A 14,066-nucleotide genomic window follows, 5' to 3' on the forward strand; every position below is an offset into this window, starting at 1 on the left:
CCCTCTCTGCCTCACCTCTTGCACGCTTGAGCACCTAGATGTTCTCTGTGTGTGCTAAGTCAGTAGCTTGAAACAAGTCTAGAGCGAGTGGGAAAAGATATTTTCTAATCATGATTTTTTTCGTTGAACTAATAAACGTAAGGTGTCATTGGCCTTTATAAACCCACCAAGTTTGTTTAAAATATTCCAGCATATTTTACAATATTAAGCAACAAATACTAGTAGTGATCAACTTTTTTAAACTTTATATTACACCCCCCCACCCCCCCACTCCCTCACCCCCCCACCCCCCCGCACCCAAGTCTGCACTACAGACATCCTGGCCAGGCTTGTTGAGATACATTTCTGAAATGTAATCTTCCCCTGTCACAGTTAAATGACTTAAAACTTTTCCATTTACGTATGTCTGTTCTTGTCACTTCGTTTGCTTTTCCCCGGCTGCATATTAAAATGAATTAGGATACAAAAAAAAAAAAAACATTGTATAGACAGAATATTGTGCACAGATACATATTTTATATGTTGTTAGTTGCGGTGGAGTCAGTCCTGACTCCTGGCGACCCCATGTGTTAGAGGAGAACTGCTCCACAGGGTTTCCAAGGCTGTGATCTTTTGGAAGCAGATTATCAGGCCTGTCTTCTGAGGTGCCTCTGGGTGGGTTTGAACTACCAACCTTTCAGCTCATGTACAGTTAAGTATATAGATGCATGCTTGTCCTCATCAGTCTTCTCTCATGTAGTGCTGGTACTTCAAGTGAAATTACAATACTACTGGTCTGTCGCTGGCCACTTGACGTTGCCTGTGGAAAGAGAGCCGTCCTGGATATGTTTCCCATGTGTCTTGGGCAGGACGAGTGGGTCCACTGTCACCTGGGTTAGGATCAGATGCTGGCTGTCTTCTCAAGGGGGTGTAGTCTTTGCAGGAGCTGGTTTCAGGGAGTCGTATTTGAATGTTGTATTGCAGGGTGTGAGGGTTGTTCTCTAAAGGGCATAGATTCCCTGTTTCTTATGCTTTAGTGATACAATTTTATGTATGGGAGAATATGTTCCTTTGACCGTTCAAAAAAAGGAAATAGTGCTGTGGGCATGCACTTAGTATTAGCTGTTTGCTGAGAGCTATCACATCAGTTGTCTTGAAAAGAAATGTGCTAACACTGGCACTCTTATGTAGAAGAAAAATAACCTTTATCTGAGAGGCAGCTTACGATATTCAGACTTCTCGAAGTTATGTGGAAATAACTGAAAGATTTCTGCAAGAAGCCTGTGAAATCATGTGTTATGTAACATGCCATTAGACATTAATGTTAACTGCATTTTTTGTCTTGCAAGCATGATTGGCAGCAGATGGGCAGATCTTTAACTTTAAACCACCTATTGATACCCACCCCTTGTAAACCATTACAGATTAAACTTTGTCACTGAGGGCTAGTTATAATTCTTTGGGTAATGTCAGTATTACTTCTTCGTCAGTAATAAGTGCCAATTCTTTTATTTCCTTTGGAAGTTTTTGAGTAAGTGTCATTGGATGTTGGTTATTCATTCACACAGTAGTCGAACAGTCAGTAATGTGCTAGGGCGCAGAGTCTCAGAGCAGGGCTTCACGAGTTTCACGTGCACAGGAATCTCCTGGAACCCTTATTGATAAAATGCAGATTCTGGTTCAGGAGGCCTGGGGTGGGCCTGAGAGTCTATATTTCTCGCCAGCTCCCAGGGGAAGCCTGTGCTGCTGCTCGCAGGACCCCGCTTCCAATAGCAAGGCTCTGGTCTCTAGGAAGGGGACCCTGAGTGGTGCAAACGGTTAAGTATTCAACAACTAACCAAAAGGTTAGCAGCTCAAACCCACCCAGAGGCTCCTTGGAATAAAGTCTTGGTGATCTACTTCTGAAAGGTCACAGCCTTGAAGAACCCTATAGAGCACAGTACTCTGAAACACGCGGGATTGCCAGAGTCACAGTCAGCTTGACTAGATGGCAGCTGGCTGGTCTCTAGGGAGAGAGGCAAGGAAGCAAACAAGAGCAATGGTGTTGATTTGTTGTAGACCTTGCCCGTGATGCAGTGGAAATACGGAGAAGGCTCCAGAACGAGCTTGAGGAGGAGAGGGGTGAGGGGTCAGAGGGGCAAAAGGTAACAAAGGAACCGAGAGGCCAGACTCTGTGCAGTGAAGGGGAGGCCAGCCAGAGAAGAAGAAACCGCAGGTGTGAAGGCAAGGAAGGTGTGAGAAAGGGCAGTTCCTTGTTAAACCTGCAAGGGTTTGATGTAGCTCGTGCGGACGTTGTGAATGCTTCAAGGGGCAGAAGAAGGGAGGGTGCGTGGGGGATTGGGAATGGAACAGTCGGTGGGGTTGGACTACCAAGTGCTGTCAACCATGCTGAAGCCTTTGGAAAGATATGGGAAGGCCTTTAAGGATTTTAATCAGGGAAGAGATATCAATTTGCCTTAGAAGATCACTCAACAGTAGTGTGAAAGTATGGAGACTGGACTGGGGAGAACCAGGGAGACCTTTAGTTTTCGCCCTTCACTAAACCATCAAGGCCTCACTCCATCAGACAAGGTCCATCAGGCATGATATGAATAGGGAGGAGGGGGTAGACTTGTGAGATATTCAGGAAGCAGAATTAGCAGGCTTGATGATGGGTTGAATATGGGGGAGATCCGAGGAGTATTTGTAAGAGTAAGCTGCATGAACAGTCCCTGAATATTACTAACGGTTGACACGGTTGGCTGCTAATGTAAGGTTGGACGCTCTTGTCCACCCGGAGACGCCTTGGAAGAAAGGCCGGGCAACCTACTTGCGGAAGATGAGCTATCATAAACCCTATGGAGTACAGTTCTACTCTGACACACATCGTGTTGACATGAGTCAGAATGGACTTGATGGCAACTGTTTTTTTTTAGCTGCGTAAGGTTTTTTTTTTTAAGGACAGGAGCCATGTTTGTTTGCTGTGTACTAAGTAGGCACTCATTAAATATTTAAAAAATAAATGCATGGAGGAGGGCTTCTAGGGCTATTTTCTAGTGTTTGGCTAGTTAGAGAAGTGGATGGAGTTACTACTAATTCAGAGCATAGTTTGCCCTATACAAATACATATCTTTTTAGTTAATGTCTGCAAAATTGGAGAGTACCTGGTGTTACGAATGAAGCAAGCAACCTATAAATACAATTCTTTATTATTTTTCATGATTTTATTTTTCATATGACGCTTGGAACTAACACAGACCTTCTGAAGAACTTTACATCCTTAACCTTTTTCTTCTAATAAAATAGTGAATGAAAATAATGCACAAAGCCACTAGGAAAAACGGGCCTGTGTAGATTTTTTGTTGTAAAAATTAAGCTTGCAAATACTTCATTAAATGGCAACAGTAATGAGACCATTATAAAATGAAAAGGATTTTGAAATTAATCGTCCCCAAGTTTTTGGATTTTGTATAGTCTTGGACGATCCCTTACATGGTGAAAATTATTATTAAGAAGTATAGAAATACATGTTGGAAAATAATTACATTTTATAGATTGAAAATGTAGTTAATTAATACAAAAATATGCTATATGGAAAGAATGTCACACATTTTATCCTAAGGGGTAGGTATGGATGGAACTGGGCGGCATTTCGTTCTGTTGTCCATGAGATCGCCATGACTCAAAGACTGCTCAAAAGCAACTACAGACGACAGTAACTTGGGCCTTTAAAAGAATACTGACCTCTGGGCAGGAGAAGAGTTGTTCCTGAGAGAGGATTGCTACTGTTTACTATGGTCTCTGTCTGCGCTGTCCATTGGATAGTCTGTAATAATGGAAATGTGCCACATACACGTTGTCTAGTACAGCAGCCATCAACCACATGTAGCTTTGACCATTTGAAATATGGCAGGTTTGACTGAGAAATGTAATTTTAAATTTTATTTAGCTTTAATTTAAATTTAGATAGCAATATGCAGCTAGTGGCAACGGATCGACAAGCACAGTAACAGTGTATTGACACTGTCCAGGCATAAACCAAACCAAACCCATTGCCATCTAGCTGATGCCTACTCATAGCGACCCGGGCACATTCATTAGGAAAGAAACTGTGGTCTATGTCAGGGTGTTGAGGAGGGCCATCATTTGGTCCATGAGGCAAATCTGGAACTGCCTTGTGGTAAAGTGATGTTGGTAGCTTGCAGACACTTCCTGATTCTTTATCTGGGTGCTTGTCAGTTGGATAGATACAACAGCAATCATAGATGCCTGACTAGACTTTGCTCTTTCCCAGGTGGTAATTGGTGAGGAGAGGGGGATGCTGTCCATAAGCTTCATGATCTAACTGGCTACTGAAAGTTTCTGCTGAAACGACTTTGGTTTGGAGCAGAAGCTCAGCAGTTCTGTGTGTTCCCCTATCAGCTTTGGCCCCTTTCCTTTTGATATGATTTGTAACCATGAGGGTTGAAAGGAGTCTCTGAAGGGGTGGCAATGGTGTTGATGTGTTGTTTTTCCAGCTGCTAGACATGCCTTTGGAAATTCTGATACATACTTTATCCCTGTCCTAAGAGTCATTGTCAGAGCTATGTTCTGTACCTCAGGGTGTTCAAAGGTGGAGGAAAGGAATTTCAAGTTCACAATTGAAAATCAAGCTACATACAGCAGAGTCAGAATCTAGTGGGCAAATGCTCTATTCCTTCACATTTGCTTGCATGTGTTAGATATTTGTGAATTTCTTTGAGCTATAGGGATATTTTAGACATGAAAGGTATTCTGAACTTATCTGTCTCCTTGCTAAGTTAGCCCTCCACACCTCTGAGGGAAAGGTTCACCGTGAAGCCAAATACAGTGTGGCTCCAGAACACCATTGAGAATAGTCTGATGGTGGAGAATTGCTTATTTACGTTTTCAGAGGCAAAAGATGTGCTCAAAATATTAACATATATTTTTAAATACTCTCATTCATCGTAGTTGGTTGTGCCACCTTTATCTTCCTCCCTGATTCTGTGTGTGCCATTTGTTTGTTTGGGCCTATTTTTCATCCTGCTTATTCCCAGTGAAATTGCCTCCATGTGGTGCTGATAGGTGCTGGCTTCCTAAAAGTTACATACAGTATAATAAGAAAAAAAAAATTTTTTTTGAGAAACTTTTATTTGGTGGCCTCAGCAATTGTTTTAGTAATATATCTGAATAAAATGGACCCAGCGTAGTCCTTCAATTTTTTGCCCTCTCTAATAAGTTGCTATTTAATCTATACATTTCTCTTTGATCTTTGGGAGTTGTTCCTCATCAATTGTTTTGTAGAAGATGTTTACTACGCTCCGTCTGTAAAAGGATTTTTTCATTTGTTAAACGAAGAGGGGTTTGGATTAGATAGATGGTCTCCAAAGCTCTTGCAGCTCTAACATTTTCGTAATTCATTTCACAGTGAGTGTGCAGCAAGTACTGACTAGTCTGCTAGTTGCCTAGTCTCCCTGAACCCCTCCCATACCCCCAACACAAACGTCTTCTGAAAATGCTTGCCAGTAGGCCACTGGGTAGAACCTTAAATGACTGTGTTTTTATTGTATTTATCTATTGTTGTCTTTTGTTGCAGTTGAGTTGATTCTGACTATGGCGACCCCACGTGCATCAGAGTAGACATGTGCTCCACAGAGTTCTCAAGGCTGACGTTTTGGAAGCAGATCATCAGGTCTGTCTTCCGAGGCACTTTTGGGTGGGTTTGAACTGCCAGCCTTTCGGCTGATAGACCAGCACTTAACAGTTCATGCCACCAGGACTGTTTACTGTACAACATCAGACATAATTAAAACAATTGTCATAATAAATTACCAAGGAATAGTTTATAAAACGATATCCTAAATTTTTACGATATAACTTCCTACATCTTGGTTCTTATTTAAGAAGATTGTCATTTTCAGAGGTATTACAAATGAGTGTAAGCTCTGTGAAGACAAGAGGGGATTTTGTTTGTTTTTGTTCACTGACATATCCCCAGCACCTATTCCAGTGCCTGGATCGCTGTAGGTGCCCAATAGATATATTTTGAATGAGTGACTGTGATATGAGATTTAACTTAATTTTTATTTAAAGCCACCCATTGCTGTTGAGTTGGTTCTGACTCATAGTGACCCTCTGTATAGGACAGAGTAGAGCTACCCCCATAGAGATTCCAAGGAATGCCTGGGGATTCGAACAACCAAGCTCTTTACCATTGTGCCACCAGGGCTCCTGAATATTTATTAACCAAGTCAGAATTATAATTATTTGAGACTTGTATTTCTGTTTCTTTTTAATAATCTGTAACTATGCTGTCCAGTAGCCAGTAGCCATATGTCTCCATTTTTACTTAAAATGTGGCCAGTCTAAATTAAGATGTGCTGTAAGTATAAAATACACACTAGGTTTTGAAAACTTACCAAAGTTACATACCAAGAGGTGTAAACTATCTTATTACTGCTTTGTATTGGTTATATGTTGAAATGATATTTTGGTTATATTGGGTTACATAAAAATACTATTAAAATTAATTTTACTCTTTTCTGGTTACTTTTAAAAATGTGGCTTCTAGAAAATTTAAAATGACGTGGCTTTTGTGGCTTATATTTTTCTCTATTGGACAGTCTGATCTAGACGTGGAAAATGTAAATACATTGACTAGAGAAGGGAGAAGCCTTCAAAAAGTAGTTTTAAATGAATGTCTTTTGTAGAAACACAAAATTATATGTTGCAGCTGTGACTTTGGGAGAGTGGGCATTCAAATGGTCTTGATCAAATAAAAAAGAAAAAAAGACCAAAATAAATGAATTAGGTTAGCTCAAATTAGAATTATGAACTCCCGCTCCCAGATGGATTCCTGGCATAGTTGTCCACAGTCTCCTGAGGTCAGAAATGGGGCAGGAAGCGCCATGGCTGCCGAGCGAGAGTGGTCACTAATGATAGATTCGAGCCACAGTTGTAAACTTCCCACTCTCAGCTCACTTGAGTGTGGTCACAGTTATGGTGGGCGACATGCTTACTTGATGCCACATTGTGTGGGCTACCTGTCTGCTGTCATTTCTCATGCTGCCAGGAAATGGACCCTTAGTGGGAAGGACTAGGGAACTGGAAGGCAAAGGAGCAAAACGCACATGTCAGATACGACTCCTCTAGAGGTTTCTGTTTTGTCCCTTCCCGTGCCTGCACACTGTGCATCTCCCCTTTCTGCCCAGCCTTAATGAGAACCAACCCCTCTGCCGGCCCCTCCAGGCCAGCTGTGCTTGTGCCACTGCGCGTCTGGCAGCAGGGTCACTGGTAGATGGTGCCGTCCCTTCCCTCTGGGACCCTTTCTCCCCAGAGCTGGCTGGGGACCCCGCCTCACCCACAGTGTTTCCTCCTGTGTCACTGGTGGACCCTGGGGGATAAACCGTTGTCCTATCAAACAAGGCTGTCGGAAATATAACCAGACACTATTTACCTAAAGCGAATTTGAAAGGTTGTTCTGTGTAAGCGCTTAGTCTGCATGGCTGGTTTAAGCTATTATCAAGTCCATCCCCGTATTTATTTCCTTGAAAGCTAGAATGAGCCTTGAATAAATGAATACTGACTGCCTCAGCTTTTTAGGAGTAAATTCAATTTATATATATTTGTTGCATTTGGCACTGGAGATTTCTCCTCTTCTTTATTTTGGGTTTTAGAGTAATTGTGCAGAAAGGCAGTGTCTTTCAAATAAAACGGCATCCACGCTCACCTGAGCTGCACCCGTACGACCTCTGCTTTTGGAGAAACTGAATCAGAAAATTCATGGCAGTTAGCGGCTGAGTGAGGAGACCTTTGGCTCGAGTTGACAGCTGCCACCTGAAGACGGCAGACCGGGAGACCCTCTCAGGGTAGATCTCTGCAGTTCTGACAGGAAGCAGGAGCGGTGTTTACATGTCCTGTAAGCAGAATCCTCCCCGTGTTAGGGGTATGTTAGACTAGGGCAGGCAGAGACCAGGTTCTCATCTGCTCACGGGGCTTTCAGCAGCAGCACCGGCCACCACGTTGCTTGCTCACACGCAGATGGAAGTGTACGCCCGCAGACTTGGTGACTGAGCCTGTGTGTAACATCACTTCTGAAATTCATCGGCATATGTCCCCTCCCTCCCTCTCCCAAGTGGGCCAGGATCACACAATGCTTATAAGACAGAAAGAAAAAAAAAGTTAAATTCCAAAGATGTTTAAGATTTCAGGCATTTTTTCCTGTGTGAATTAGTTCTTTATTAGGCCATTGATTCGATTAGCATTCAACAAAAACACTTTCCTGTTTGTGGAAAGATTCTTTAAAATTAGTCATTTTAATCTGTTACAAACCTGTTAGGAGCTATTGGGATAAAATGGGGTGTGTCAAGTGCTGTGGGTATGGGCTGTGAACGCTGTTTCTCCTACCCACTTAGGGTCCTGCCTGGTTCCCCAAAGGGGTTAAGGCCATGGGAGGCCAGTGCGGATATTTTGAATTTCATTCTGTTGGAGTAATTTTTGGTTTTGACTAGTTTTCAGGCAAATTTTCTGTTCTTCGCTGATGAGAATAGCTATCCCGTACCAACCGCCTACCCAGCTGGAGTTCCTTCTGAGTGGTCAGCAGGATCCTGTTTTGTCACCAGAGCCCAGTGGGACATGGGTGGCCAGTACACCTGGTGACTGGGCCCCTTCGCCCTTGGCACCATTGGGCACAGGGTGGGGGTGCGGTGGTCCCATGTCCTACAAGGGTTCAGTCTGCCGGAGACTGGTCTGCCTGTAGATTGAGAGCTTTTCTTTTAGTCCCTTTCTGAGTCTTGTACATTCCTGCCTGATGAATCTGAATGAATTATACCGTTCTCCAGCCTCCTTTTCAACATCGCCACGGACACGTTCTCCACAGACGTCTCTGTGACTGTGTGTGACATAGTTTTATGTTGGCTGTAAATATCTAATTTGTATGAAATGACTGATTTCTATATTTATATAATCCTCTCCTCAGTTTAACTAAGTTGAGCTTTTCCCAACCCTCGGCGAGGCTGCCTCTCATCTGATTGCACTGCTCGGGGAATAAGGTTAAGGACGTGCTGTTGGTAACCAGAGCATTTCCAGGGCTTTGGTTCAGCAGATGGGCTGCTTGGCTGTAGTCATACGTCTGCTTGCCTGCTGTGGCAGCTGCTGCTGCTTCATGTTGTGTTCTTTTGTTCTGTTCCGTCCCAGAATGAACGCTAGGGAGTGTAGTGAATGGATTAATTTAAGGTTAAGGTTAGTGTTTTGCTTGCTTTCTAAGTAACCAATCATAATAATGCTTCTGGTAGAAGCTAATGAGTTTGTCTTAAAGTGAACTAGATTTATAAAATACTGCTCAGCGAGGGGCCTAGATTAGTATTGTCTGATGGGTAACAAATTCACGTGCGTAAAATACTGGCTTTTTTTTTTTTTTTTTATCACGTGTTCCTAATTCTTTGTTTTCTTCCTTCTTCCTCCCTACCCTCCACTCCCTTCTAGGACTTATATCCAGACTTTACCTGACACTGCAGGGTCCGAGAGAATTAAGGAAATATGGAATGACATGAAGAAGATTAGCTAAGGATTATAGGCTTTGAGGACAGACACCTCAGTGAAGTGAAGCACAGACAAGCTCCCTAGCTGAAGTTTGGAGGAGCCGTGTGTTGGAAGAAGATGGCGGATCCAGGAATGATGAGTCTTTTTGGCGAGGATGGGAATATTTTCAGTGAGGGCCTGGAAGGCCTTGGAGAGTGTGGTTACCCTGAAAATCCGGTCAACCCCATGGGCCAACAGATGCCGATAGACCAAGGCTTTGCCCCTCTGCAGTCGCCCCTTCATCATCCCTCCACTAATCAGAATCAAACCAAGCTGACCCATTTCGATCACTATAATCAGTACGAACAACAAAAGATGCATCTGATGGATCAGCCCAATAGAATGATGGGTAGCGCCCCTGGGAATGGACTCGCGTCCCCTCACTCGCAATATCACGCCCCTCCCGTTCCTCAGGTCCCTCACGGTGGCAGTGGTGGCGGCCAGATGGGCGTTTACCCCGGCCTGCAGAACGAAAGGCATGGGCAATCTTTTGTGGACAGTGGCTCTATGTGGGGACCACGGGCTGTGCAGGTGCCAGACCAGATACGAGCCCCCTACCAGCAGCAGCAGCAGCCGCCCCCGCCCCAGCCGGCTCCGTCAGGCCCCCCGACTCAGGGCCACCCTTCGCACATGCAGCAGATGGGGACCTATATGGCACGTGGGGACTTCTCCATGCAGCAGCACGGTCAGCCGCAGCAGAGGATGAGCCAGTTTTCCCAAGGCCAAGAGGGCCTCAGTCAGGGAAACCCTTTCATTGCCACCTCAGGACCTGGCCACTTGTCCCACGTGCCCCAGCAGAGCCCCAGCATGGCACCCTCCCTGCGTCACTCTGTACAGCAGTTCCATCATCACCCCCCTACTGCTCTCCATGGAGAATCCGTTGCCCACAGTCCCAGATTCTCCCCTAATCCTCCTCAACAAGGGACTGTTAGGCCACAAACCCTTAATTTTAGTTCTCGGAGCCAGACGGTCCCCTCACCTACTATAAACAACTCAGGGCAGTATTCTCGATATCCTTACAGTAACCTAAATCAGGGATTAGTTAACAATACAGGGATGAATCAAAATTTAGGCCTTACAAATAATACTCCAATGAATCAGTCCGTACCAAGATACCCCAATGCTGTAGGCTTTCCATCAAACAGTGGTCAAGGACTAATGCACCAGCAGCCCATCCACCCCAGCGGCTCACTTAACCAAATGAACACACAAACTATGCATCCTTCACAGCCTCAGGGAACTTACGCCTCTCCACCTCCCATGTCACCCATGAAAGCAATGAGTAACCCAGCAGGCACGCCTCCTCCGCAAGTCAGGCCTGGAAGTGCTGGGATGCCCATGGAAGTTGGCAGTTATCCAAATATACCCCACCCTCAGCCGTCTCACCAGCCCCCTGGGGCCATGGGAATTGGACAGAGGAATATGGGCCCCAGAAACCTGCAGCAGTCTCGTCCGTTTCTAGGCATGTCCTCAGCACCGAGGGAGTTGACCGGGCACATGAGACCAAATGGTTGTCCTGGTGTTGGCCTTGCTGACCCACAAGCAATACAAGAGCGACTCCTCCCTGGCCAGCAGCATCCTGGCCAGCAGCCATCTTTCCAGCAGCTGCCAACCTGCCCTCCGATGCAGCCCCACCCGGGGGTGCCCCACCAGTCTTCACCCCCACCGCACCCTCACCACCAGCCGTGGGCACAGCTCCACCCCTCGCCCCAGAACACCCCGCAGAAAGTGCCTGTGCGTCAGGTAAGTTGTGTTCTGCCTTTACGTAAATAATGCTATTCAACACAGTTATGTTTATCCAACAGAATTTTCTTTTAAGTGTGAAGATCTTTTTCATGATGAGTGCCTTAGTTTTTATCTTGTCAGCTGCCTCCAAATCTCATTTTTTGTCTTCTCCCTGTATTTACTCTCTTATTGCTCACGCATTTGTTCAGAAGTTCTTGAATTCCTCTGTAATAGGGACACATGGCTGTGACTAAGACTTGGTCTCTGCTCGCAAGGAGCTTTTGTCCTGCCAGCTGGGAAAGAGTATGGGACTTGAAGCTCGTCAGGCAAACATTTTTCCTCCTTCTCTCTCTCTGTTTTAAAAATACACTGAAACTTGGTTCCCAGCAAAATTTTAGGTGTTAGTGGTAGCCCCCTCCGCCCTTTATGTTGTGCTTTTTTCTTGGGCACTTTTATAATATTTGTTTTGCCAATTGTTGAATGCTAGCGTAAACTTAAAATGTAAACAGTAATCCACAGAATGTGTTTGGTTTCAAAGAGATTTGGATACCCAGCACTCAAAGAGGAGTCTTCCTTTTTTGGGGTAAATTGTGATGTTTGTTATCCTATGAAATTTATAAGAGAACAGATTTAAGTTTTAAGCTTTGGTATTAGTTCCTAGGACTGCTGTTAGTAAGTTACCACAAAGTGGGTGGTGGTTTATAACAGAAATTTATTCTCTCACAGTTGTGGATGCCAGAAGTCTGGATGCAGGGTGTCCGCAGGGCCATGTTCTCTCTGAAGGCTCTAGGGGAAGGTCCTCCCTTGTTTCTTTCAGCTTCTGGTAGCCCCAGGTGATCGCTGGCTTGTGGCGGCATAACTCCAGTCTCTTGCCTTCACGTGGTTGTCTTCCCTCTGTGCCTGCCTGTCTCATAAGTACAGCACTCAGATTAGAACCCACCCTGCTCCAATATGGCCTCAAGGTAACTTAACTAAGACGTCTGCAAAGACCTTCTTTCCAAGTAAAGTCGCCTTCATGGGTGACAGGTGTTAGAACTTCAACCTATCATTTTGGAGTATACAGTGTAACCCATAACAGGTATTCAGAGAGACATCTTTCTGTTATAAATCTTGCTTTTTGGGCTCTGGGTCAAGTAAAAACGAATTACTATGTGTACAGGTTATGCTGAATGCTGTTCAGAAACGTACATTGATTATCCACTATTGTTGCCACCCTGGTTTTGGGTGGCACAGTAGGTGAGTTTAGAGGTGTAAGGTGTAGTACTTGTTTCTAGTGACCTTGTCACCGGTCTGGGAAACATGGCCAGTACGTGCAAATGTACCGCAGAGTAAGAGACCACGCACGATGAGGTGACAGATGTCAGGCAGAGGAAAGGCCTGTGGGTCAGGTTCCATGGAGTTTGGCTGGGACTTAGTCAGGGCAAGCGAACCAAGGACACCAAGGCACGTTGGAGGATAGTTTATCAAACAATGGGAACATGAAGTAGAGCTTGCTGCAGGGCGTGTGGGGTTGGGGAGCAGGGCTTTCAAGTAGGGCCAGATTGTACAGGCCTTGTGTGCTGTTTTCAGGAATTTGGACTTAAATAGGGAGCCGGTGATATTGGTTAGACAGTGTGCATAGTGAATGGGGAACCAGAAGGTGACATGTGAGCCACTGTCCAGGGCGGAGACAACAGTTTGGATCAGGGATGGGGTCGTGGGAACGTGAAAGGATTTGATCAGGAAGCAACCATTCTGGGCTTCTCGGGTAGATGGAGGTACATTTATTTACTTATTTTTGTTATTTATTTATTTATTATTGTGCTTTAGGTGAAAGTTTACAGCTCAAGTTAGTTTCTCATGCAAAGATTTGTACACACATTGTTATGTGACCCTAGTTGCAATCCCTGTAATGTGACAGCACACTCCCCCTTTCCACCCCGAGTTTCCCTTGTCCATTCAACCAGCTCCTATGCCAGGTGCCTTTATGACAGAGCCTCGGAAGCTCCAGCATTGGAGGCGCTGCAGGAGTGGAGGTCGGGGGCCTCCTCAGGCCTGGAGCAAATGGAGGGGCGATTCCCAGGAGAGCCCCAAAGGCAGTGGAAGCCACCCTCCTGGACTCAGCTCCTTGCCTCCTCAGCCGCCTGAATCCTCTGTGGTGTCACTGCTGGCGGGATGTAACCTGCAGCAGCCAAATTGGAAGGGGCTCGGGGCACAGAGGAAAGTGTGGAAGGGGCACCTATAGGTGGTCTGACAAGATGCTTCAGAGAAGGGCGCTGGGGACAGAGGAGCAGGAACAGAGGAAGGACCAAGATAAAACTGATAAAATGCAGCTAATTTGTTTTTCTCTATATAAACCTGGAGGCAAAATGCCCCGCCTCAAAAAGGACCAAAAGTGCCTCCCTGAGACCTGGGTGGCTGCTAGGGCAGAAATGACTTGTTTCCAGCAACTATTCTTTTCTTTTATTCCCTGGAAAGGTTCTTAAACAAGGAATCTGAAAAGAGAGCAGTGCCTCTCAGGCTTTTCCCTGTCCCAGCAGGCTGGAGGGCAAGGCAACGTGAAGGAGACGCCCCTTGGTCCCCGCCTGATCCCTGGATAAGGACTGCTGATCTGTTCCCACTGCTCCGAGTTTTAAGAGTACAAGTATTTCAACAGGCATTTCAGCTGATGACTTTTGCTCATGCTGTTTGCTTTCTTATTTCTGCCTGCCCTTGCATCCTCTTTAGATTTTGAAGCACGCGCTTTTGAATATAATACTGGGAGGTGGTGTAATGTCTTGGGACTAGCACAGACTTTAAAGTCAGAAAAGCATTTGAATAGTAGC

General features: G+C 45.1%; 1 protein-coding gene across 7 annotated transcripts in view; it reads left to right on the plus strand.

Moving 5' to 3' along the window:
- Positions 1 to 14,066, plus strand: part of CHD7 (chromodomain helicase DNA binding protein 7) — a 226,510-nt gene that overhangs the window by 60,991 nt on the left and 151,453 nt on the right. For 5 of the 7 annotated variants that reach the window (XM_064267724.1, XM_064267728.1, XM_064267729.1 and 2 more), the window contains exon 2: positions 9,442 to 11,280. In XM_064267724.1, coding sequence (XP_064123794.1) covers positions 9,616 to 11,280 — 1,665 coding nt within the window. In that variant the 5' untranslated portion in view covers positions 9,442 to 9,615. Of the gene's footprint in view, positions 1 to 5,554; positions 5,651 to 7,656; positions 7,877 to 9,441; positions 11,281 to 14,066 lie in introns of those variants that run through there. The other 2 variants (XM_064267725.1, XM_003408323.4) reach the window with 2 other exon arrangements.

The sequence above is a fragment of the Loxodonta africana genome, chromosome 14, assembly GCF_030014295.1.
Source record: "Loxodonta africana isolate mLoxAfr1 chromosome 14, mLoxAfr1.hap2, whole genome shotgun sequence".
Taxonomy (NCBI): domain Eukaryota; kingdom Metazoa; phylum Chordata; class Mammalia; order Proboscidea; family Elephantidae; genus Loxodonta; species Loxodonta africana.